The 25,785-nt window shown below is 39.7% G+C and overlaps 1 protein-coding gene across 1 annotated transcript in view; it reads left to right on the top strand.

Annotated features, from left to right (window-relative positions):
- PIK3C2A (phosphatidylinositol-4-phosphate 3-kinase catalytic subunit type 2 alpha) overlaps positions 1–25,785 on the top strand; it is a 94,248-nt gene that overhangs the window by 63,295 nt on the left and 5,168 nt on the right. The window contains 16 exon segments of the mRNA XM_025205637.1: positions 774–941; positions 8,480–8,588; positions 8,958–9,100; positions 10,218–10,406; positions 11,132–11,225; positions 11,694–11,788; positions 12,158–12,338; positions 12,895–12,999; positions 14,475–14,567; positions 15,323–15,452; positions 18,650–18,786; positions 19,669–19,838; positions 21,791–21,947; positions 22,375–22,484; positions 23,174–23,381; positions 25,441–25,565. Coding sequence (XP_025061422.1) covers positions 774–941; positions 8,480–8,588; positions 8,958–9,100; positions 10,218–10,406; positions 11,132–11,225; positions 11,694–11,788; positions 12,158–12,338; positions 12,895–12,999; positions 14,475–14,567; positions 15,323–15,452; positions 18,650–18,786; positions 19,669–19,838; positions 21,791–21,947; positions 22,375–22,484; positions 23,174–23,381; positions 25,441–25,565 — 2,214 coding nt within the window.

A 25,785-nucleotide genomic window follows, 5' to 3' on the forward strand; every position in this document is an offset into this window, starting at 1 on the left:
GAAGGCACAGGGCCACCACAAAAAGGCCACCTCATGGTTGTGCACCACCCTACTTCTAGGCACAGCCAGTAGAATTGCAAGGACAAATGATTGACATATATTTACATCAGTAAACTGAGGAACCACTTTTTGCAGTCTGCTCTTCATTTAGAAATGGACAGGGGACAAAGTTTTTAAAAACAGGATGGTCCCATATAAAACAGAACCAGTGGCCACCCTAGCTCCAGCCCTGCCTCGTAGCAGTGGCACAGAGCTGGAACTGCTGCTGCAGGTCTGGGCTGGAGTATGTGCTCCATGCTGCAGCAAGGATGGAGCCTGCCGCCATGGAGCAAAGGTGAGGAGTGTGACAGAGAGGGAGAGTGGGGAGAGACTGGTGGCTGCAGGAGGAAGAGTCGCTGGGCATGCAGAGGTAGCTGGGGGCAATCAGCAGTTGTGACTGGCTCCAGCCCTAACCCCCTGCCACCCACTGCCTTGTGCTCAGTTGTAAGGTGGGGGCTTTTTACCATACGTTAAATGGCGGGGGTGGGGGAGTGGACCTTGTCTTATAATCAAATAAATATGGTATCTATTGTGTAACTATGACTCATTTATTGAATTTAATTGTACATTCTTAAGCTTCTTTTAGTTAGCCTTCTTGTTACAGGTACCCTTGCAGGTTCAATAGATTTTAATTTTTATTAGCTTTTAAACATCTGCTTTATTTACATGAGACCTATTTTGTCAAAGCTGACTTACTATGTATCTGACTGTTTTTTCATATACTTATTTTACAGAATAATTTTTCCTATCCAGATTTCACAGTTGCCTTTGGAATCTATCTTATGTCTTACCCTATTTGGAATATTAAATCAAAATAGTGGAAGTTCTCCTGATTCAAATAAACAGAGAAAGGGCCCAGAGATGTTGGGTCAAGTTTCTTTACCTCTCTTTGATTTTAGACGGTAAGTATCTGAGCTGTTTACAGGAACTGACTTAGTATACAAGCAGGACTTAAGTCAGGGGTGGGCAAAATGCGGCCTGGGGGCCAGATGTGGCCCACCAAGCCATTCTATCCGGCCCACGGAGCCCCTAAAAAAATTTTAGAAAATTTTATATTTATCTGTCCCCGGCTGCCTGTCATGTGGCCCTCAATGGCTTCCCAAAACTCAGTAAGCGGCTTTTCTGCTATTCTGTTGAATAAAATAAGACAATGGTAGTGCTTTGTCCCTTGCACTTTGAGAAGATGCTTCTAGATTCATTGCAAAACTGAAACTTAATAGTAAGGAAATCTCATTATCATGCTTCCATTCAGTTGTCTCCATACTTCATAGCAGAGTGATCAAGAGTGAACTAAAGGAACATTTGAATGATAATTCTATTTGGTAAATTTTTCCTAGAAATGTAGGTGAATTATGACTGTAGGGGAAGGGTATAGTAGCAGCAGCCTATGTAATGGCAGTAATTTTTACATTCCTAGCACAATAAGGGGAAGGAGAAATATACTGGCCTTCAGTATATTTCTGAATATACTGAAGGCCCGGTGACGGGGAGAGGCTAGAGGCTGATCAGACCCCTGTTGCCTGCTTTAAATGCGCTGGGTCCGATAGGCTCCGCAGCGCTTAGAGATCTTCACACAGCGTGAAGTCTCCTCCTCCTGGTGTTCGTGGAGTCCTCCCTTGTGGGGGTCCTCCTCGGAGTTCTCCAACTTGGGCGGAAACCACCCAAGCCTCTTATACGGCTAGCAAGCCAATCACTAGCCGCCACGTGTGCATAATTTAACACAAGCCAATAATGGGGCTCGAATTAAAATACAAATGGTGGGAACTCTTTGCACTGAGCATTTCTTAGATGCAAAAGAAATGCACCATGCAAAGAAAGCTACAAATTGGCGGGAAATTCTCCCTTGCACCGGGTTTTTCCTTTACCGCAGAAAACTCCACCGTGCAAAGAAGCTGCAATTTAGCGGGAAAATAATTCAGTGGTGCCAAAGCGCACACAAAAACAAAAAATCACAACTTTGGGTCTCTTCGTGGCCTACCACCACTATCAGTTTTTTACGTTAGCACAAAGTTGACCAAAGGTAGCATCTGTTTCTACTAGGGATGTAAATATCATTAAAAAAATTAATTTAACCTTCTCCAATTACAATGATTAAATGGTTAGCCAGTAAAACAGTAGCTCAGATGGCTGCATTTCATTCCCCCAGGTCCTTTGGGGGTGGAGGGGAGGAGAAGACAAAGGGGTGTGGAGGAGACGGTGGCAAACCCAGCCAAACAACACAAGCCCACCTGAAGCCTCAAGCAGGGAGAGAGCACCTGTGAATGAGCAGCTAATTGCTTAATTGAGTCATTAGGCTGCCTGCTGTTTTCCTCCTAGGCTATGGGTACTAATCCTTGCTCCTCCCTCCCTCCTGCCTGCCCTGCCACCTTCTGATTCCTCCTGGGGCACCAGGTAGCTTCCCTTCCTGCCATTCCCACCCCACCTCCCCCTTTCCCTGGTAGACTGCCCACCCAAGGCTAAACAATAACTGGTTTGCTAACTAGTTATATCACTGATCTTATTGGTTAAATGATTTAATCCATTAATCGTCTAACCTTTCACATCCCTAGCTTCACCCTTAGTTTAACTGGCTGAGATCCAGGGTCTTGTTTTGAAGTAGACATGAGCTGTACGTAGCATGGTGACACTTCATCTCAATCAGGTTGTTCCAGTAATATGAATTACCAGCTGAGTGAATCTCCAGAGGTGTGATGCATGACTTGGTTCCCTAGGCATGGAGGACTTTCTACTTTAGAAGGGCTTTTGAGAGAGACTTGCTGACCTTTATTGATAAATACCAGTGTTTCTGTCATAAATGGCACTTTTTTTTTGTTCCTTTTTTTTTTTTTTTTTTTTAAATAAAGAGAGGTGGCAGCTTTAACTGTAAATAAAACGAGTTGTGAAAGTAAGGTGAATGAACGACTACTGAGAACTGGAGTTCTTCATCTGTTCAAGGGGTAGGGAGAGGCGGCTGAGCCATCATCCATGCATTCCATTTACATTTTTATGACGGATCAGAGTGTCTTTCAACAGACGCTACCATCTAGTACAGGAGTGGGCAAAATGTGGCCCGTGGGCTGGTTACGGCCTACCAGGCCATTCTATCCGGCCCGCAGGGCCCCTAAAACATTTAGAAAATTAATATTTATCTGTCCCCGGCTGCCTGTCATGTGGCCCTCGATGGCTTGCCAAAATTCAGTAAGCGGCCCTCCATCCAAAATATCTGCCCGCTCCTGATCTCTAGTAGATTTGGTCTTAGAAGTGGGAATATGAAGGGACTACATCATAATATTTTGATGAAGTTTAGGTTTGATTTTTAAAATCTAGATTAAAGGATTTAAGAGCTTGACTAAAGTGTAGAAGGAAACAAGCCAGTGAAAGATTTGATTATAAAACAGCCTTAATGTTTAAAAATAAACATGCAATTTCATATCTTCATGAAGTCCAGAAGGGACCAATGTGATCTAATCCAGTAATTTTTATTTTATTTATTTATTTTCTTTCAACCACAGTGTTGAGGCACCCTGGGGTGCCTTGAGATTCTTTCAAGGGAACTACAGGATGCTATACAATGTTAGCAGTGCTAGATGTGTAAATATGATTCACAAGATAAAACTAAAGACTTCAAAGAAGAAAGTTGCATCTTCTGATCTGTTGTGATATGTTTACAACAGAAGAATTGTCTTGCTATCTATAGTAAAAATGTGTGAAAACCTAAGAGCTGGCATTTTCTGAGGGCTGTCTTGAGTTTAAAAAAGTTGAGAATCACTTGGCTAGTCTTACTTCCAACATTACACACACAGGTCATAGAAATTTGTGAATTAATTTTTTGATCTGGAGCATATTCTTTTTTTTCCAAAAAAAAAAAAAAAAATTCGAATATGATTTTAAAATTTGAAATGATAAACATTCCATACTGACTCCACAGCCCCAACTCCCAGTATTTACTTGTTCTCAGAAATTTTTCCAGGTTTAGGGGCTCAGTTTGTCTAGCTTCAAATTCCAGCCAATGAAGTCTAGGCCTTTGTCTTCTATACTGATGAACCAACTATCAAATATGTTCCTCATTTAATCCTTGTAGGCATGGGCATACAAACGTGTTATTGGAAGATAAATGAGGTTGGGAATTTATGTGCCAGCTACTTGGTGATTTAACTTCTGTGTATATGCCCTGTGATAAATGAAAACTAATCTTCAGCAGTTTCTTCCTCTGGGATAGCTGTAATTAACTTTCATTTACCAGGGGTCAGTATCGTGCACATAAAAAGTTAGATGGAGTAGCTGGCATGCTGTAAGTCGCCACATTCATGTTTACCTTGCAGTAACCCATTTTTTATTCAAGTGACCCCTTTAACCTTCCTTAGATGAGCTAAATAGGTTGTGCTCCCAGAGTCTCTCACTGTATATTTTCCAGTCTTTTACTTGTATGGTTCTTCTCTGATTTTCTCCATTTTTTATATCCTCCTTGAATTATAAATACCTGACCTGGACCCAGTATTTCAGAAATGATTACACAAGTCTTAAATAAAGATAATCTCCCTTCAGTCCTGCTAGAAATTCTCTTGGTATGCAGTCCTTTTGGTCACAGTACTATACTGACAGCTCATGTTCAATTGACTGTCCAGGAAGACCCCCAAGTCTTTTTCAGAAAGATGCTTCTCCAATTTCCCCCTTGTGGGTGTGGTTTATATCCTTTGTTTCTAGATATGACTGATTGTCTGTTAACATGCATATTGTTTGCTCATGTCCACTATACCAAGCAATTCAGATTACTTTGTATCATTGACATTGTTTTTTTCATTATTTACTACTTGCCCAGTCATTTATAACAGGTCACTGATTCATGAAGGATCCAACCATTGAAGTTTAGGCCCTTGTCCTCTGTATAGATTAAATAATAGAGAACCAGAAAATGATCTTTCCAGGAACTTGCTAAAATTCACTTGATTCTCCATTTACAATAACCTTAAGATGTATTTGTATTTAGTTAGCATCTCCCATGTTAATTTTGTATCATTCTAGCCTGTTGATCAGAATGCTGTGCAGTATCAAGTCAGGTCCTTTACACAATTAAGAAGCAACATTATTACCTTCCTCTCTTAAGCCTTCAATAGCTAAAAAATATAGCAAGCTTACAGAAATCCACTTCCTATATAGTCATATTAATTGGCACTGATTTATAGAATCATAGGGCATTTATGTGTGTGCTGTGGGAGGGGCACTTTAATTAATGCAGCTCCGAGAGTTAAGTTAATTTAAAGCGCCTAGAGCATCACCAGCATCAGCATCCCCACACTGAAAAATAGTAGTGGGGCACTTTGAACTAAAGCCCATTCAATGAGCTTTAGTTCAAAGCATCCCACTGCCATTTTTCAGTGAGGATGCTGATGCACCTGATGCTGGAGACTGCTGGAGTGTGTTAATTTCCACGCTCCAGCAGACTCAAATCAAGTCTGCTCCAACACCCTGGCATTACTGCACATCAGTGCAAGCTCCCTGCATGTGTATAGGAGCCCATAGAAATCGTAGAATGATAGAAAAATAAGACTGGAAGGGACCTCAGGAGATCACCTAGTCCAACCCTCTGCTCAAAGCAGGACCATCCCCGACTATGTAATTATATCATCCCAGCCAAGACTTTGTCTATCCAGGGTCTTAATCGCTAGGGATGGAGATTTCACAACTTCTCTAGGTAACCTGTTCCAGGGCTCTACTAACCTCCTAGTGAGAGTTTTTCCTAATATCTAGCCTAAACTTCCCTTGCTGCAACTTGAGACCATTGGTCCTTGTTCTGCTGCTCAGAGCAGTCTTGCTCTATCCTCTTTGTACATATCCTACAGGTAGTTGAACGCTGTTCTTAAAACTCCCATCTTCTCTTTTCCAGACTAAATAAATCCAGTTCCCTCAGCCTCTCATGTTCCCCAGCTATGTTTGTTGCCCTTTGCTGAACTGTCTCCAATTTATCTATAACCTTTCTGTAGTGGGGGACCCAAAACTGGAGATGGTACTCCAGATATGGGTTCACTAGAGGTAAATACAGGGAATAATCACTTCCCCTCAATCTTCTGGAAACACTCCTATTAATGCAGCCCAGTATGCTGTTAGGCTTCCTCAAAACAAGGGAATACTTTCGGCTCATTCAGCTTATTGTCCACCGTAACCCACAGGTCCTGTTCTGCAGAGCAGCTGCTTAGCTGCTCAGCCCCCAGCCTGTACTGTGCATGGGATTGTTCCAGCCTAAGTGCGGAACTTAGCATGTGTCTTTATTGAACTTAATGAACATTAATAGTCCAAAGAACTCCTCAGACACCTATTTTGAAACTCTTGAATGCAAATTATCCAGACTTGGTTTTAGAGGTAGCTAGCAGTTGCTATCTAATATCCTCCTGAGTTTCTGCTGGAATGGAAATATGATACTTTACTGTTTACTAAATTATTTTACTTGGTATCAGTAAAATCATTGGCCCAAATCCAACATCTTTTTGGGGTGCAGCAGAGTGGTGCAAACGAACTTTCACTTCTGTTATCTTAAACTGTCAGGCCAGTTCCCAGGCATGCCTAACAACATCTCTCAGGCTGAACCAACTGGCACTGCTGGTAGTGGCAACAAGGGACTGTTCAAACCGCAGTGCTTCTACTTCCATGTGCAGTGTGGTGGTCATTTGGCAAAGGAAGATTCCCTAGGTTAGGGGCATGAAGCCTTTTTGAGAAGAGTATCCTATACTGTGTAATCAGATGACATAAGCAGTGCTAGGTTGTTGGGTTTTTTTATAACATGAGAGAATTCTTCAATTGAATGTCAAGTTGTTGATTTAACTGTGACTGGAGAAAAATCTAGTTCAACATCTGACGAGCAGGGAGAGGGCTACAACTCTGTTGTGGGTGAGAGAACTGTTTCAGCTTAATAAAACACAAAGATCAAAAGTGTTGAGCCAAAGCTGAATGAAGAACTTGCTTATGGTAGGTATAGAAATGCCAGGAGGCTGGCAATAAATCAGTAAATAAGAATGAATCCAGGCCAACATAGTTGAGGGATACAAGCCAGACGTTCCAGCTGCATTTCCAAATAACATCAACTTACAAGTGGGATCTAAAAATTACACTTAATTAGAACACTTACATTTCAAAGGTCATTACTGTGCTGTGAGAGAATCTAACACCAGATTGGGAGCACTTATGATGAAGTAGGTGTTTGGAGAGGATACAGCTATCCATTTTTGATAAAAACATGTATGGCTCTGATAGAGATCTGAAAAAACGTTTAGCAACTCAAGTAATTGTCATTTTGTTTTGCTTCAGTAACATCAAGCGAGTTCTCTTGCATTTTTTAAACTTCAGGTTAATGAACTATCACTGCCTCTAAAACCAATGTACATCTGAGGCTAAAGCTTTGATCCACAACCAGTATTTAATGAGATTGGATTCTATTGACAATATAACACTTTCAACTCCAAGGGCAGGAATTTGTCTTCTGTACAATACCCAGAATGCTGTTGAAACTTGGATAATAATCATAAAAGTACTATCTTGTGCATCATGCTCCATGCCTACTGCCCTTATTTGTTGCTTGTATCATATTTTTGTTTCAACTGCATTATTCACATGAACAACCAATGTCACTTTTAAGATGGGGGGGATTTCAGTTGTTCAGTAGTCCAACTTTTTTGTTTTTGTCAACGGCTGTTTGGGACAACAGTTCCCAAGTCCAAGTGGTTTGGAGAACTTGAAAAATACTCAAATGAAAAAATGATAGAGTAGTGTTGAATTGATGGGTAGCACTGATCACAGTCTTTGCTTCATGACTCCAAATCACAATGGCCAGTGAATGGTACATTTCTGCTGAATCCAGAAACTTAAAATACAGAACATCTTTTTGCAATGAAAGATCTCCCTTTCAAAGAAGAGCACCATATAAAACTTGATGTGCTCTTGGCTTAATGTACCCTGGGGATTTTTTTGCCTTTCTCTGGAATGTGGAGTGTTGCCAACCTCCTAGGATCATATAAGCATGTTTAACTTGTTTTCATAACACTACAGAGACACGGTATTGGTGGTGCCCTTGTATCTCCTGCTCCGTGCTCCTTATGTGGCATTTTTTTTTTATTTGGGGGAGATGGATGGATTGGGGAAAAAATGTGATTTAGGTGTGTGGAATAGATTTTTTTTTTTTTTCGGGGCGGCGGGGAGATGGACCTTAGTGGATGAACACAGAGAACTGGACTTGGTGATCTGGGAGGCCTCTTTCAGTCACATGTTTCTGTTTCTGCCCCATTGTATTGTTTTACCTTGAGGGAGCCATTGACAGTCCATTTAAATGACACCTATTTAATATCGGATTAACATGTTTTGAGCTACCTTCTCCTTTGTTATGGATGCATGACATGCTTCCTGTTTGTTTTTCTTTTAATTTTCTCTGTGCCTACTTAAAGAGTGTGCTTTTTTTTCTTGTTTTGGCATTTAGTGTGTTAACTTGTGGAACAAAGTTCTTGTACCTTTGGACTTCACACAAGAGTCCCACATCAGGAATGGCTCATAAAAAAGGAAATCTTATGGAAAGAATTGTATTGCAGGTAGTGTGTATGTGGTCTTTTAATTGTCCCCCAATTTGAGTGTTTTTGTTTCATTGCTGAAAGGGTTGAGAATTATCTGTCACTAGTAATAGGAGGTGTCTAGTGGAAAAAGGGGTAACTTATCATGCAATAGACAGAAGTAGTTTGCAGTGTTTGCCTAACTTCAGGCAGAAGGAAAGATAGAGTTGCACCTTATAAAACCAAAATGCAAGTATAAAACAATGATGCTTAAGCTCTAATGCAATAATAATTTAGAGATGGGGAAGTAATGTTGTTTAATAAATAAATAAATTGGAGACTAACCCCTATAAGTTCGATTCCTTTAAGTATTCTTGTATATTTGGAAACTAAGCCTTTTTATCTTTTTAGGTTGACTTTCCTTTCCTGGCTTTTGATATTGTATATAAAATTCCCCAAGCTGCAAACAGTTCTGTACACCATTCTATAGAAACATTGGAAAAACATGTAAAGGAGCGACTTCTTACCATTCTCTCAAAAGATAGCACCTTGGGGTATGTTTTGTCTGCTTTATCTTTTATTTTACCTTTGTACATGCAGACGACTTTTTGGAGGAGAAGGAACGAAGTACATAGGCTTTTGCATGAAATGTCTCTTGTATTGCTCTGAAATGTTAATGCAGTTCAAGTTCTGTGACTGACTTTGCCAAGAGCTTCTGAACTAGGAAACCACTGACAGATGTTTAATTAAATGTGCAATGGGATCTTATCTGCAATTCCAATAGTCTCTCCTCCTGCCATACCATATGTGCATGGCAGGAGACATGATTGTGCAACCAGGGATCACATCCCAATCATGCCATGTTGCTTGTACAGGGGGATCCCAGGATCATGATCTGAGCTCCTGGATTTCTGGGCTCCCTCTGTACCAGCTAACTCCTATGGCCAGGAGCACCAGTCAGCTGATTTGGGGCTTCTAGCCATGGGAGTGCCACATTTTCAATTTAAGGCATGGTGGGAACCAGCCGCGAAGTTATTACACACTTTTTGTGTAATAACTTTGTGGCTTATTCTCTGTTTTACTACACCATTAATTGAATAAATATGTGGGCCAGTTACTACTTAAGATGTGGTTAACCGGTCAATAATATCTTAAATGTGCTGTCCACCAGGGTCCTAATATTCGCAAAACGGTAGGGATATCTTAAAATTTGCCTGTACTTTTCTCAGCTTTATGCCATAACATTTCCCTTGCTATTAAACACTTCTTTTGTCCCTCTGTACTTGCTTAGAGCCCCTTGGGTTATGGCACAGTAATGGCAAATTAATGGTCCGGCATGTGTTTTTGGGAAGTAGCATTTTGCTATGTTTTATCTGTATTTGAATTTAAGTTATAGTGTAGCATGAAGAGTTCTGTTTAGATTCAACATAAAGCAAAGTTTTCTAGCACTTGCAGTCTCTGTCCTAATGGGTTCTGAGTAGCAATGTACCTATCTCTGCTTCTCTAACATTTTATACATCTTGTGGCTGTATTAAACCTCTAGGTAGCAGGTAGCACGTTTTTAAGCTGCATTCAATCCCAGAAGAAGGGATTTATTTTATTTACTTTGGCAAGTATTTTTGCAGTTCAGCATGACCATATAAAATAAAATGCGATTTGAACTATCCACAGGTTGTCAAAGGAAGATAAAGAGTTTTTGTGGGAGAAACGACATTATTGCTATGGATGCACAAACAGCCTACCAAAAATACTAGCTAGTGCCCCGCACTGGGACTGTGCAAGCCTTCCTGAAATATACTCATTGCTTCAGCAGTGGCCTCCATTACCTCCTTTGACTGCACTGGAACTACTGAATTCAGAGTAAGCAGAATCAGTGAATAGGAGCAAATGCACACTGTTGCATTCCAGCAGTATTTTAAATACTTGTGCTTTTAAAACGTTTCCATCTGTTTTGCACTGTTACAAATAACATGCTTCTTGGTAAGTCCCTGTAGAAATTCTTAGAGCTATGGATTGGACATTGTCTATTGTTCTGCAAAATGCTTTTAACTTCCAACTCTGCTGCACATTCTGGTTTTTGTTTACTATCCATTAATGTCAGCTATTTCCTCCTTGACTTGCATGGGTAGGAGATAAAAAAAACTGCTCAGAAAATGTTTTTTTTTACCAAAGTAGTTTTTAAGCATATCTATTTTGGACCTGTTTTCTCATTGGTGGGGAGATTGTCTGATTGACCTTCTCCTGGAAAATGTCTCATAATATATTTCTGTCTACTTATCTAAAAGCTCCACTCATCTATCTCATACTAGAATATACACTGTATGTTACAAAACCATAAGAAGGAAAATATTTACTAACTTTTTAGTTTGACAGACTGTAATCACATCTGCCATTGTAATGTTCTAAAATGAGATGACTAATTGCAAGCTAAACTGTAGTATGGAACAGCAGCCTGTTTTAAATAATATTAAACCCAAGATGATACTGTCTTAAGAGACGGTCATATTGTCAAAACCAGGTGGTGATTCGTGTCTGCCTGGCACTTCAATAAATGGATGATTTAAAAATCATTTATATCCTTGTAGGTTTGCAGATCAGGAAGTACGAACTACAGCTGTTAATTGGATTGAGGCAATAAGTGATGATGAGTTAGCAGACTTCCTTCCACAGTTTGTACAGGTAAGGAACCAACTGCTTGCTTACTTTGTAGGTTTATCCAGTATTTCACAGGGGTTTTTTTGATCTTCACAATATGTATATAATCAATTTTTAATTACTAATATCAGTGACAGGTGAAGCATGGAGCCGTATCCTTAGTGTACTTAAATACCTCTTTACACATTGGATTGGGTAGAACAATAAGCAAATTGTACAACATCTTCTGTATGTGTTAGACTTTATTCTCTGTACTAATAAACAATCTTTTTAAAATGGCATTGAAGCTTCAGGTATGGCTTTATATTAGTTCCTCCATCACTTAAACTGTGACAGATCCTATTGGATTACTGCTGTAAATTCTAGGGTGCATTTGCTATTCTGCTGAGCCCCTACATCTCTGGTCACCATGTAACTTTAAGTCCTAAAACTAAATATCTAAGAAACTTGGAAAATAATTGTCTTTTTTAATTGTATTTTTGTTGTGTTTAGGCATTGAAATATGAAACCTACTTGGACAATGCTCTGGTCAGGTTCATTTTAGCTCGGGCATTGGGAAATATTCAAATAGCACACTACTTGTATTGGTAAGAATTTATCTGTTCGTTCCTTTGTGTAATGTATTTCTGGAAATATCAACTTTACTGTAATAAATGAATTGCTATTTCAGTGCCAAAATTACATGAATATGTAACAGATCAACAAGTGTTGCAGTCTCTGAAGAGTATGTAGAACCTAAGTGTTGCTTTGTTTAATGAAAGCAACATGACTTTGTCTTTCAGGATTCCACTAGTTCCTGTAAACCAGTAATCTCAGACATGCATATAGTATTATGCAGTGCTGCTTGTTAATATCTTTTTTCAATAGCTTTGCTGTTGAGCTCAGTCTGAAACGTTTACTTTGCAGAAAATGTGACTTCATAGGGAAAAATCTAACCTGAGTACCTGATATTTTAGGCTGCTGAAGGATACCTTACAAGATCCAATGTTTGGGATAAGGTACAAGATTATTCTTGGTGCCTTCCTCTCAATCTGTGGGAAGGGGCTGAGGGAAGAGCTGGAGAAGCAGACCAAACTGGTGCAGCTTCTGGGAATGGCAGCAGAAAAAGTAAAGCAAGCCAGTGGATCTGCTAGGCAGGTATGTAAGCTTAATTTTTCAAATACTGTGTGTGCAGGGGGGGATAAAACTGTTGACTCTACTTTCATTACCCAGTGATACAGTTCTCAAATTTAAATATAAAAGCCCATAAAACACATTGAAAGCATCAGCAGATATTGAGAATCATAACATTTTTATCAATGTCTAATTTTTAACTAAGAGCTATGGTTATGTAATGATGGGAATGAAGGTATTTGTCAGCAGTGGAATAGATTGGCGTTGCTGCAGAAACTTTTCCCATTGTATCACAGAAAATAATAGAGCCTTGTCTACATACCATTAATATGAAATTAAAATTCTATAGACTAAAGTAACTTTTAGCTTGGCTGATACAGAAATAAATTAATTAGCATAGTGTTAGAACTGTCCTGCTATGTTTAGGATAAGAAATAAAGCAGCAATGTGCTTCAAGAATTAAGGTATTTGCCCTGCTCTTCGTTCTTCTGCCATAATTTCTTTGTCTAAAATTTACTTTTAGATGTTTCAGTTAAGGTCAGTTGTGCTTTCTTTTTTTTTTTTCTTTTTTTGTCTGCAGAATTTCCTGCAAACTGGTATGGAACGTATGCAGTCTTTCTTCCTAAGGAACAAATGCCGTTTGCCTCTCAATCCCAGCCTTGTGGCAAAAGAATTAAATATTAAGGTACAACACTAATAGCTGTTGATACTAGTATTGCCTACTTGCAAATTCTGGAAGAGCAGTCAGTATGTAGAAAATTTATTTGATATGTATAAAAGCAGATTATGCTGGTTGATGTGTAAACCTTTAGAATTAGTTAACACACACTTAAATTAGTTGAGCAGAAACAAAGATCCTTCAGATAGCTAGTTATTTCACAATGAGATGAGGCCTTATCTAAGAATTATAAAAACCTGTAATGTCATCCTGGGTATCCTGAGGGGGAAGGATGAAAAAGTATGATACAATTTCATCATAAATTAACAACCAGATGGATACTGAGGACAAACTGAATATTCTTGAGCATTGTCTGGGAGAGAATATAGATTTAAAAACTCTACTGTTACACAACCCAGGTAGAGCATACTGAAATGAGATGTGGTGAAAGCTCCAAACTTGTATTTTCTTCATATTGTAGACTTGCAAATGTAAAGAGGCAGCACTAAATCCATCTGTAAAGACCTCTTAAAATTTGCGTGTCTGTTTTTATTCATTCTTCATTTTAAGTTTTATAAAAGGTCCCCACTTCCCACTACTGGCTTCTGTACAAAAATGTAATAAATGCCAGCCCAAGGGCTCCTAGCCAAAGTAAGCATATACTGGTACATTCCCCACAATCACCATGGCAAAAGAGCCTGAGAAACCGTGTACCATATCTGTGGGTTGTAAAACTAAGCATTGAGCTAATAAAGTAAATTCTAGAATTTAGGACTGTTCAGGGAATGCTTGTCTCCTACCCCAAAATGTTTGGATCTTTGGACTCCAGTGGAAGTACCTAGATTATCTAGACTGCTGCTGATGAGAATCATGGACCTGCTTGCTTTGGGCACACTTATGTTACCAGACTCAGAATAATAGAATGGTATCTGGCATATTTTAGGAGAGACGGGTGATTAGTTTGTTTTTATATTTTTCATTTACAGCACTAACTTGTGTGCTAATACTTGGTAGATGGTACTTATTTTAGATTTTATGTACTTCAGGTAATTTGTGTGTTACATTTAGTAACAATGTATAACCGTGCAAGGATACGTTTGAGAATACATGGGACAACCTTGCATTGTAGTAAGGGGAAGTGAGACTTAAAATCCATTTTCTTTTAAATATGTAGTAGATTGTGCATATTGTCAACTCATTTGAAAAGTCTTATTGGTCTGACTTTAAACAAATTTTACTTACTACTTCTGGAGTCTCAGAATCAGTAGAAGTACAAGACTACACACTGTAGAGATACCACTTTGTGTTAATTTTCCTGCTCAAGTAATCTCAGAACTTTCATTGTTAATGTGTGAATATATGAAATGTTAGTAACTAAATAGCCGTGATTAGTAATATTTCCCAAATTTCTCACTTACAAACTATTAATATTGGTTTGAGTGTTAATAAATATTTTACCAGTTGCCTTTCTAAATGATGATTAACCTAAAATTCATTTGCAGGCATGTTCCTTCTTCAGTTCTAATGCAGTACCACTAAAAGTTGCGTTGGCGAATGCAGATCCACTGGGAGAAGAAATTAATGTAATGTTTAAGGTAGGGTTTTTTCTTTTTCCTGGTATATCTGGGGAGGGTGGGGGAGAATTACAAGGTTTTTTTTAAGTTGGTTAATTACTTACAAAAATAGTGACTAGCTTTGACTTGTGTCTGCAGGCTAATAGCTGCATCTCAACTATGCTGTTTATTTAACTGCGTGACAAGTTTCAATATGGAAAAAGTACCTGGATGAATGAAAATAACAAATTTCATAAGACTTGTTAGTGTTTGTAGGAGACTTCAGTTGTACTTCAGCAATCCCCCCTCCCTTCCCCTCCTCTCAAGGCCATAATTTAAATACTCCTTGATCTTCATTACATTTATTCTCATGATACACTTCTGTGGAGCGATAGTTTATAAAGAGGGAACTCTGAGACACAAGTGACCTGGCCCACCACGGTCATGCAGGGAGTCTGTAGCACAACTAAGACCTGAACCTGTATCTTCAAAGACTTCCAGTAGTACCTTAACCTTTGAAGTGGCCCCTTGCCCATTCTTGGAGACAAAGTGAAAATTGTAAAAAGAACAGTTATTTCAAATTTGGATCATAAGGGTAAATTAATGTCTGAACATGTTGTAAAAAGCTCCATCATTGCTTTCCACTTGTCCTGTTTTATAAACTTACAGATAGAAGAAAAAAAGTTGGTTGTTGTTTAAGGATAATTTATTTCTTGCAAGGGAACATAACCTGTCAAGTTCAGTTTTGTTGAATGTGTATCCTTTTATCAACTGTGTTTGGTTTTTTTTTTTGTGAGGTTGGAGAAGATTTACGGCAAGATATGTTGGCTTTACAAATGATAAAGATTATGGATAAGATTTGGCTGCAGGAGGGGCTGGACCTGCGGATGGTCATCTTTAAGTGCCTCTCAACTGGAAAAGATCGAGGTACAGTAACCCAAAAGCACTGCGTTCCCCTGCTCCTCCCAGGAGCTGCACTCACATTCTTGACACAATGTCTACAGGTTCCTCCTTGGAGACAGACCCATTAAATAATTACGGCCATCAGTAGCTCCCATAAAGAAGCTCACCACTTGGGGTTAGAAGTATTTGGTTCAGATTAAACTGTTTTGAATTTCTTAATGAAGTCCCTGTTAGAGCTATGTTTTAAAACATTTCTGCTATTGAGACTGAGTTTCCCTGTAATCCCTGCTGTCAGAGATTGATGGAACAAAAAACCCATGGAAACAGTTAAAACAGATGCAGTACAGACACTAGTTATTGTTTCAACATGAAAGAGAAGGGGAATAGTTGCAGTCTTAATTGGTCCCAAATAATTTCAGAAAACCTATTTAGGTCAGAATCGAACTGCTACAGTGCTGAGACGCAGCTGTTCATAGTGTCAGTGGGAAAGGCTGGTCAAACTTACCAGAAGGCAGGTTAAAAATAATACTTACCTGTTTTAACACATTCAATTAAATATATCTATTATGCATTGTGCATTGTAAAACATTACACAGGGAACATGAAGACTTTTTTTTTTTCTTTTAAAGTGTTTTGTTCATTCTGGATTGGATTTGAGTCATAATGCATCAGATGTCTTAATTTAACAGTATCCAGGTTGTAGCCATATTGGTCTAGAGGAAAAGGCAATCAGGACTTGTAGTAGAGATTTTTTTTTTCCCAAAAAATTTTGTTGGTCTAAGAAGATATATTCTCTACTACGATTCCTGATTGCCTTAATTTAATGGAACATAATTTGCAGAAGTTTGACTAGATGAACTAATGCATTGTGGACCTGAACAGTTTGGAGAATCTGCAACTCGCAGGTTAGGAGATATGGATACCTTTCTCAGCAGTTCTTGGGTTAGGTCCCCTTAAGAGCACAAATGACAACTTTTAACTATTATCAATAGTGGCCATCCAGGTAAAAGCAGAGATTTAGCTATGAATAAATTCCTGTTTGTGAAGTCATCTGCTTCTGGGCTATACAGAAGGCATTGTGTTCTATAACAGGCTTATTCTGTCTGTCCAAAGCACACTCTGGTTGTCTTGGCAGCCAATCACAATGCTAATTGAAACAACCAATCGGAGTGCTATGGACAGGCAGAATAAGCGTGTTGTTATAAAAGATCCTGAGGTACTTCAAACATATGCAGGCAAGTCAGAGCTAGAATGAAGTACCAGAGCCACCTGCCGCAGAGCAGGCAGGCTCCATTGAAAATACCAGAGCCCCCTGCCGCAGAGCAGGCAGGCTCCATTGAAAAGGGGAAAAAAAAAAAAGCAGTGAGGGGCCCGATTTTTTTTTTTTTTTTTTTTTTTCTTTTCTTTTCTCTGCTGGCCCCTCCCCCCCGAGCCTGCCCATCTCTCCTGCAGCCAGGGGGCCAGTGCTAGCAGGCCCTGAGCTGGGGGGGCCCTGGTACTTCCCTCTGTGGTAGTGGCACCCCTTGGGACTGCCCAGGCGGGGTGCCTGTGGGTGGGTGCTGCTTGGGGGGCACTGCCCCCACAGAGGGAAGCACCGGGGTCCCCCCACTTCTCCGGCTGTGTGACCCACCCACATTTTGCTCCCTGGCTGCAGGAGATGCAGGTAGGCTCTGGGAGGGGGAAAAGAAAATCAGACCCCTCACTACTTTTTCCCCACCCCCAGTAGAACCTGCCCCCACAACCTGCCGCTGGGTGGCACAGCCACTGAGTTGTGAGGGGGCCCGGTGCTTCTCTTTGTGGCAGCGGGGTGCTAGCTGCACGGGTGCAGCCCCAGCTCGTAGGCAGCACCCGCTGCCTAGGCGTGCTTAGGGAAGCTCAGGCTTAGCAGGCTTCTAGCACTCTGTGCGCTGTCCCCACCACCTAGGACTGCCTAGGACCACCTGGCTGCCCCAGGAAGGTGGCAGGAGAGCGGCTGGGTGTGCTGGCAGCAAGAAGGTGGCAGAGACAGTGCATGGGGCACTGGAAGGCTGCCAAGCCCAAGCTTCCCCAGTCATGCCTAGCTGTCGCATTCTCTAGATAGGACCCTTGTATACATGAGGAATATTACTGTAATTTGTTATGTAGCAAACTGAAATACATGGGATGTGTGTTAGTATGCTACGTAAAGTCATTTAAATTGAAATATGCCGCCGAACACGTACATTGTTACACAATTAAATAATTAAAAAGGCAATTAAACCACTAAAAGGGGCAATTTCCTCGTGTGTAAAAGGGCCCTTAGTCACGTGTACAAGGACCCTCTGATTTTATGACTATAAGCAAGTCACAAAGTCAGACTGTAAACAAAATACGTATTTATATTCCTAAGCCTGTATTTACACACAGACCGCTTTATGTAGCTTTTTCGAGGGTGAGAAGTTTTGATTCTGTTAAAGTATTTGGTCAAAGGATAACTAAAAATCCTGTATTTAAATAAATCTTTATTGAAAAAGTATTTCATCCCAAATGTTTTGCGGGTTTCAGCTAGTTTAAAATAGTGCACTAGACTACATTGTATGTCACTGTCTTTCTTTTCCTTTTCACTGCTAGTATTATCATTTAAAGAATTTGCAGGATACAAAACAGAAAACTACTTCTATTTTTATCTGTTTATACCTACTGCTTTCTCTGACCCTCTGCAAAATGAATCTCTACTGTCCAGCTGGGGATTATTTCCCAGTTTGTACTCTGGCTGAAGGAACTTTGTCTCATGTGATGTAACAGATTGCTTTTCTTCTGCAGAGCCACAAGTAACCCTGTTTTGGTCATTTTTCAGGCTACTGTATTCTTAGAGCCACCCATCCATGTCCAGCATTTTCTTACAAGTGCTCAAGTTCCCTAAATGAAGAACTTTAATTATAACCAGTATTTGGTGTACACAATCAGTTGATATTTGAGACAAAGAATTTACGAAATATATGCCATCAACCTTAATTAAGTAAAACAAATTAATTTGGATGTGTTCCATTACTGGTGATATTCATTTAAAATTTTCTGTGTATAGGCTTAGCAGATTTAGAGTTCAGTTTTTACAAATATCTGCATTGGAGTTGAGCCCTGTATGGTAAAATCAGATGTCTTAAAGAGGCTTCATAATAAATAAGAATGAAGATATTGTATGGAACAAGATTTAAACCTAAGTCATTGCAAGTAAATATTTTCTACAACTTTTTTAAATAAAGGTATGGTGGAGCTTGTTCCTGCTTCAGATACACTTAGGAAAATTCAAGTGGAATATGGAGTGACAGGATCTTTCAAAGACAAACCACTTGCGGAATGGCTGCGAAAATATAATCCTACAGAGGAAGAATATGAAAAGGTAACTTCCAATAGTATTCCTAATGTTGAAGGTTGTAAAAGGGTAAATCTTGCATTAAAAGAGAATTTCAGCTTCTATTCTGACTCTTGGAAGAATGTGTGTGGGGGTATGGGTATGTATTTTTTTCCAAGAGTCACAGATGTATGGTTCATATGTATGGATGATATTTGTGTTTAAAGGTTTGGGAAATCATATCTTCTGTGCTGCGTAAGTTTCAGAAAATTTGTAATTCAAGACTGACTGTAGAATTGCAAAGACGTCTGTCTGAAAATGGCAACTTGAATGCTCAGGATTAAGTTGTTAAGATGTAAGAAGTTGTAATGTCTACTTGACGTAAAAGAAAAACACTTATTCCAAATTTAAGATGGGAAAGTATGATCTTCACTTCTAACCGCCGTTTAGAATGGGTGCTCCCAGCATGGCCTGCAGACCAGATGTGGTACATGCGCCCCTTTGCAGTCCACCATAAGACTGTCCCTTTGAAGTAGGCCTTCAGGGATGAAACTTTGGGAACCCCTAGTTTAGGAGATGCATTCCATTCCATTTGGCTTCTGCCACTTGATGTGTGAATAACAGTTTTTCTTGGGTACAGCATTCTGTAACAAAGCTATACAGTTTACCAAATAAATATTTTGTTTTGTTTCCATAAACAGCCCTTTCTTTGTTACCTGTCTTCACTTTTAACGACTCTTGAATGGATTGTTGTTTTCAAGTGAAAGGCATATGGAATATTTCTCAAGTTACTGAAGTACAAAAAAGGCTCGAGAGCTGTGGCAGCTGCCTTTAGCCCGGCTGGTAGAAATGAACCCTGAATAGATGGTACACTGAATTAAGATTTTTCTCAGGGCATACTCAACTCGTGACCTTTTTGCTTTTTTTCAGGCTTCTGAAAACTTCATCTATTCTTGTGCTGGATGCTGTGTAGCCACATATGTATTGGGTATCTGTGACCGTCACAATGACAACATAATGCTTCGAAGCACAGGACATATGTTTCATATTGACTTTGGGAGGTTTTTGGGCCACGCACAGATGTTTGGTAGCTTTAAAAGGTATTTTCTATGACTAAACATTTTTTGAAAATGTGAGCAACTTCCAATTCACCTCATGTAGGATTTAATATCTACATATTTGTCAGCACCTATCCTCAGAGTCAAACTAGTGACTTTCTGGAACTACATAATTTCCAAAATCCTTCTGAGCACCCCGGTATAGACATCTAGTATATCTAGTCTTTGGCTCCCTGTTGCAGTAAACTCTGGCCATCACAATTCCCTGCTTTCCTATTTTCAATAAAAAATGGCTACCTCTCCAGACTCTGCTTTGCATTTTCAAGTAAAGCACCTTCATGACTTTAACTTAGCTGTTCCCCTCAAAGTCATTGTCCATTAGGTTTTCTCAGAAGGACGATGGGATTGTCTCATGCTGGGTTTTTTTTCATTTTTTAAATGACTTATCTCCACATTACAGTATAACTGTGGTTAGTTTCCTTTTATAGTAGTCTTATAGGTGTAGCACAGCAATGAGTTGGTATAAAAAAAATCCTCATGCTTGCATTAGCAAAGCATATAGCTTTTCCTTGGTGAATACACTCACCCACACTCCTTTTTCTGTCTGTCCTCCCTCAGTTGCCAGGATTGCCCCTTTCCCTCCATAGACTTACCTGCAGGGAGCTAGTAAGCACACTGCCCAGCTGTTTTCCTGGCCACATGCACGCAGGACCCCTTGCTGGCTAGAATGCTGCCCACCTGCAAGGGGAAACCCACCATTTTCCAAGGGAACCCAGGCATATAGGGGCCCCAGCCAGATGGCATAATTAATTATTTGTTGGAGAACTTTATCAGCTACAACAGCCAAAAAATGCTGACAGCCTATAATGTAAATTTCCCTTTTATTGGTGCCAATCCAATATGCAATCGATATATTAGTACACCTCTACTGTCAGTATAAAGGTAAGTAAAGAACAATTCACATTTGGTTAGTTCCTTGTGCTGGTGATATGCTGGTGACATTCAGCCAATACATCCCTCAATAAAATGGCAAATCGCCCCAAAAGATGTCCCACACTTCGTGTAACATTAATGCTCCATTTAATGTGGAATATCTTTCCAGCTGGCTTGTATTGCACTTAAATTCAAACATGTAATGTGCGTCCCAGCATCCGGCTGTGTGGCATAGCTTTAAATGTCCCCATGTATGAGCTGATAGGCTGTAACCACATGTGGGGACACGTAGAGCTGCACCATGTAGCCAGATGTTTGGTTGACAAGTCCATGAAGTTTCCTTCATCCCCTGCTGCCTGTGTCACTAGTATGAATGTGGCTGTCTTCACAAATATAATTTCAGGGTATGTTGTGCAGGCAATTGGGGATCTGGGAGCTTTCTGAACCTTAAAATGCATATAGCCAGCTGCATATCCTGACAAACATGCAGTGAGATCTGAGGAATTTATCCCGGATCCCAACCACTATACATTCTGTCATGGTAGACTTTGAACATTTGGTGTAGTAGGACATGTGATTGTTGGGACAGGGATAACACTTCTCAGATCCCATTGTGGGATTAAATTAACATCTGCCAGGGGCTTCAGGGTGTTACTGATTAAAATTGTGTTAAACTTCTTAACTTCTTAACTCCAACTTCTTCATTATGAATCTGCAGACGTTGGTGCCCTTTGGGTTTATAGAAAAAATATATATAAAAGTGTGTGTGTGTGTGTGTACAACCACACACACTTTTGTGCAAAAAAAGATCACGTTTGCCTAGTATGCACTATGTATTTGACTGTCATGCTCAGTGATGGCTGCATTTAATCAACTTCATAGTTGGTTTCCATTGCTGAGTACATGCTGCTTTTGCCATCAGTTTAAAATAGACAATGTATTTAATGAAGCTTCCTTGTATGCAACTGAGGGGCTTTTTCCAATGCTGATTGGGGGAGGAAGGCTTCATTTTATGTTCAAGTAAATATGGTAACATGTTAATGTTTCTTCTCTTTAAACAGGGATCGAGCTCCTTTTGTGCTAACATCAGATATGGCCTATGTCATCAATGGTGGTGAAAAACCTACTATTCGTTTCCAGTTGTTTGTGGATCTGTGCTGCCAAGCATACAATTTAATAAGGAAACGTGCAGACCTCTTTCTTAACTTGCTTTCATTGGTAATAGTGTTTTATTGCTCACTGTGTTCTTGTGTTTAACTCCTTATGCATGTATTTTAAATCCCCAGTTACTTTTGACAGATCAAATCTGCACTGAAAATCCTAAATTGTAGGCTCTTACACTCCAGCATTTCTTACCACATGCTGTTATAAATCGGAAACTTAGCAGTGCTCCCTTGGAAGGACCAGGAACAGTTGTTACTGAGATTGGATTTGGTTTCACTTTGTTTGGGCCATGAAAATTTAAGAATCAGAAGTATTTATAGCTTTCACCATAGAAATTAAATCAAAAGTAACATCTAAAGAATTTCAGAACTTTTCTTTAACTATTTTTAACAAATGCATAATGGTGGTGATATTTAAACATGAAAATCTCCAATTCATTTTCCATCGTGAAAATATAATAACCTTCTGTTTCTTTCTATAGATGCTTTCTTCAGGGTTACCAGAGCTAACTGGAATTCAGGATTTAAAATATGTGCAGGATGCTCTACAACCCCAAACTACAGATGCAGAAGCTACAATTTTCTTCACAAGGTACGAGAGAAGTGACCAAGTGAAACAGAACTTGGTCAGAACACAATCTCATCGCTCAAATTCTGCACTATGATACTAAAATAAAAATTTAGTGTTCTATAAATACTTAGCTATAAAAGTTCATTACTATTATGGTTTTCCTTTAATCATACAATAAAATAATATTATCCTTTACTGAGTTGAATATGTAACTTCAATTTCAAAGACACTTGTGTTGCGTTAAAATGCTACTGTGGTGTGTTAAATGAGCAATCTAATACAGAAAATTCTAATGCGTGCAATAAAAGGTTAATCACTACATTCAGCCTTATCTGTCCATAAGGCTTGTAGTTAATGAAAGAGAGGTGGCCTAAATTGATTCCATGCTTATTGCAACACTTTTAAAGTTATATTAAGTCGGAACCCTCTTGCAGAGAAATGGTTGCGTTTTCTGGGAATGCACAGCAGTCAAAATCTGGTTTTATCTATATATATATATATATATAAAATAAATAAATAAATAAATAAAAGGTATGATGGTCACGGGATCAGTGACCATTTTCAGTCTAAATTTAATGTTGGGGCCTTCGGTAAGGGTTTGATTTCTTTCTTTCATTCTTGGAATGTAGTGTACTGACAAAACAAAATTGCTGTGCATTCAGAGTACGTAATTGTGCTCTTGTATTTGAAGATATTTTCTCATTTTGCAGGCTGATTGAATCCAGCTTGGGAAGTGTTGCCACAAAGTTCAACTTTTTCATTCACAACTTGGCTCAATTGCGTTTCTCAGGCCTGCCTTCCAATGATGAGCCCATCCTCTCATTTTCTCCCAAAACATACTCTCTCAAACAAGATGGCCGAATTAAGGAAGTATCTGTGTTCACGTACCAAAAGAGGTACAACCCAGATAAACATTATGTAAGTGGATATTGTTGAATATGAAAATTCAGTCTGTATTTGCTTTTACTGCCATATCTCTTCACCATTGCTTGCTTTATTCATTTGTCCTTCTTCCATGGAAACCAATTCTTATCTTGACCAGTGAACTGGATTCTACTGGACTACTGAACTGGATTCCAAAAGCCAAAAACAAAACAAAATGAAAAAAAATCCTAAACACGGATGTATTTCAGCATGAACTGGTTCACTAATTCTTCTCAGCTACTTAGTTTCTTGACAAGAACAGAAATAAAGCATTATAGCATAAGCTCCGCTAATTATATCAACCAAATATATTGTTTTCTTTGAACTGTAGAACTATGAATATGGACAAATGTATATTTGGAGCAAAACTGCCCCGGGTTGAACTCTGCATCAACCAGGATCACCGTTGGGGTGATTTTTAGCACACTTCTGTTAATCTAGGCTTACGCTGATGCAGCAGTTACAGCATAGCATCTGCTGTGTCCTTCCAAACAGTGGCTCTTCCTCCCCTTTTTTTAAATATGTTATAAATTTTCATGTACCTTATGTCTTCTCCTGAAGGAGAGACCAGAAAGAAGCTGATGGGGGGAAGAAGTAGTGGTGCTCGTAAGTGGAAATTTGTGGTTTTAATTAACTTTTCAGTATTCTGTACTTTAGCTCTCTATGAATGTACAGAATAAACCACCTCTCTTCGATTTCTCCTGGAAGGGTGAACTTGTTTTTTCTAAGTGGAGGCATTAGAATCTAAGACAGGATGGGCAGTTGGGATGGGGCTGTAGACAGGCAGGGGACAGTGTCTAGGAGTGGGATGGGTGGGGAGGGCCAGGATCGCAAGGCAGTGACAGTGTGAGGTTGGGGCTGGGACAGAGCCACGATCCTCTCCCTGCATGACCTTGCAACTGATGCTGGTTCCATAGGAAGCAGCTGTGCCTGGCTGCTGTCTGTGGAACTAGCACCTGTCACAGGGACATGCAGAAAGCAGATTGTGGCTCTGCCCTGGACCCAGCCCTATGCTGCCCTGCACTGCATCTGGTTTGTGCTGTGGCTGCTCACAGCCCAGCAGTGCAAGGCTGCCACAATGGATCATGACCAGCCTGACCTGGGAAGGGGGCAGAGTGATGTCAGTGACCCAGCCCCTGCTGCCCCTGGCCCAGCAGAGGTGTGCATGGGCAGCCCAGGTACAGTACAGAGATGTTCAGGACAACCTGATCTGGTCATGATGCATTGGGGCTGCCCCATGCTGCTGGGCCACGAGCAGCCATGGCACAAACCAGGTGCAGTGTAATGGAGGGTCTTGATTTACTGATGTAGATGTAAAAATGGATGTTATAGGCATAACAAGCTTAACAAGAATAGCTGTCATGACTGGAATTAAGTACTGAAGGGTCTTTACTGTTCAGAAAAGATTCATATAAAGAGAGAGCTGAGGGGAGGTGGCATTTGTACATTTGGGGTTGGATAGACTATAAAAAAAAAAAAAAAAAAAAAAGGGTAAAAAATAGTTCTGGTCAAAATCACTCTGAACTGGGCTGTACAGGGGCAATTCAGGGAGTATGCTATAAACCCCAAGAGTCAGATTTGGATAAGAATAGAGTTGAAATACTGTTTGGTAAATAATCTCCAAAAGTGATTTTAACTATTTGGTTTACAAAACTCCTAAATGTACTGAAATAATGTAAACTATATATTGATGATCCTTCATTCTGAAGTTATAGGAATTTGTCTCTAGCAAGTTATATCTGCACTGACGTACTAAATTTGGCTTGATATACATCTTCTCACACCCAAGTCCTAGTGGAAGATGTATACTCATAACCTCCTGACTTGGAAAGGACAAGTACTAACAGTTGAACCAAACTAGCATTTTTCTCAGCCTTTGTGATAATGCATGGATATACATTGCGTATAATGGACAAAAAATGTGTTACCAGAAATAATAATAATTAGTTATTACTAATACAACTGATTTGGTCCTGGAATGTAAATACTGCACCAGAAAGAATTTATTGGAGGAGGAGATGTTAAAATATGTAAATGTTGTCTCTCTTGGCAGATCTATGTTGTGAGAGTTTTGAGAGAAGGGCAAGCTGAGCCAGCATTTGTCTTCCGGACGTTTGATGAGTTCCAGGAATTCCACAACAAACTTGGTATTCTGTTTCCTCTTTGGAAGTTACCAGGGTATGTTCCAAGTCCTTAATGTTTGTTTGTGTGCTTAGTAGAAGCACACTGGAGTTTCAGAGCAATCTTCCCTAAAGATTCCACCCGTACTGGGCATGTTGCAGCCTGGAGCTGAACAGGACATTCCCAGTAATTGCGTTTGTGAACTGCTCTAAATTAGGTCCCTTGAACTCGGGGCACAGAGAATGCCTTTCTTGGGTTCTCATTCAGCTCCTGCTGA

The sequence above is a fragment of the Alligator sinensis genome, unplaced genomic scaffold (assembly GCF_000455745.1).
Source record: "Alligator sinensis unplaced genomic scaffold, ASM45574v1 scaffold447_1, whole genome shotgun sequence".
In the NCBI taxonomy this organism is placed as follows: domain Eukaryota; kingdom Metazoa; phylum Chordata; order Crocodylia; family Alligatoridae; genus Alligator; species Alligator sinensis.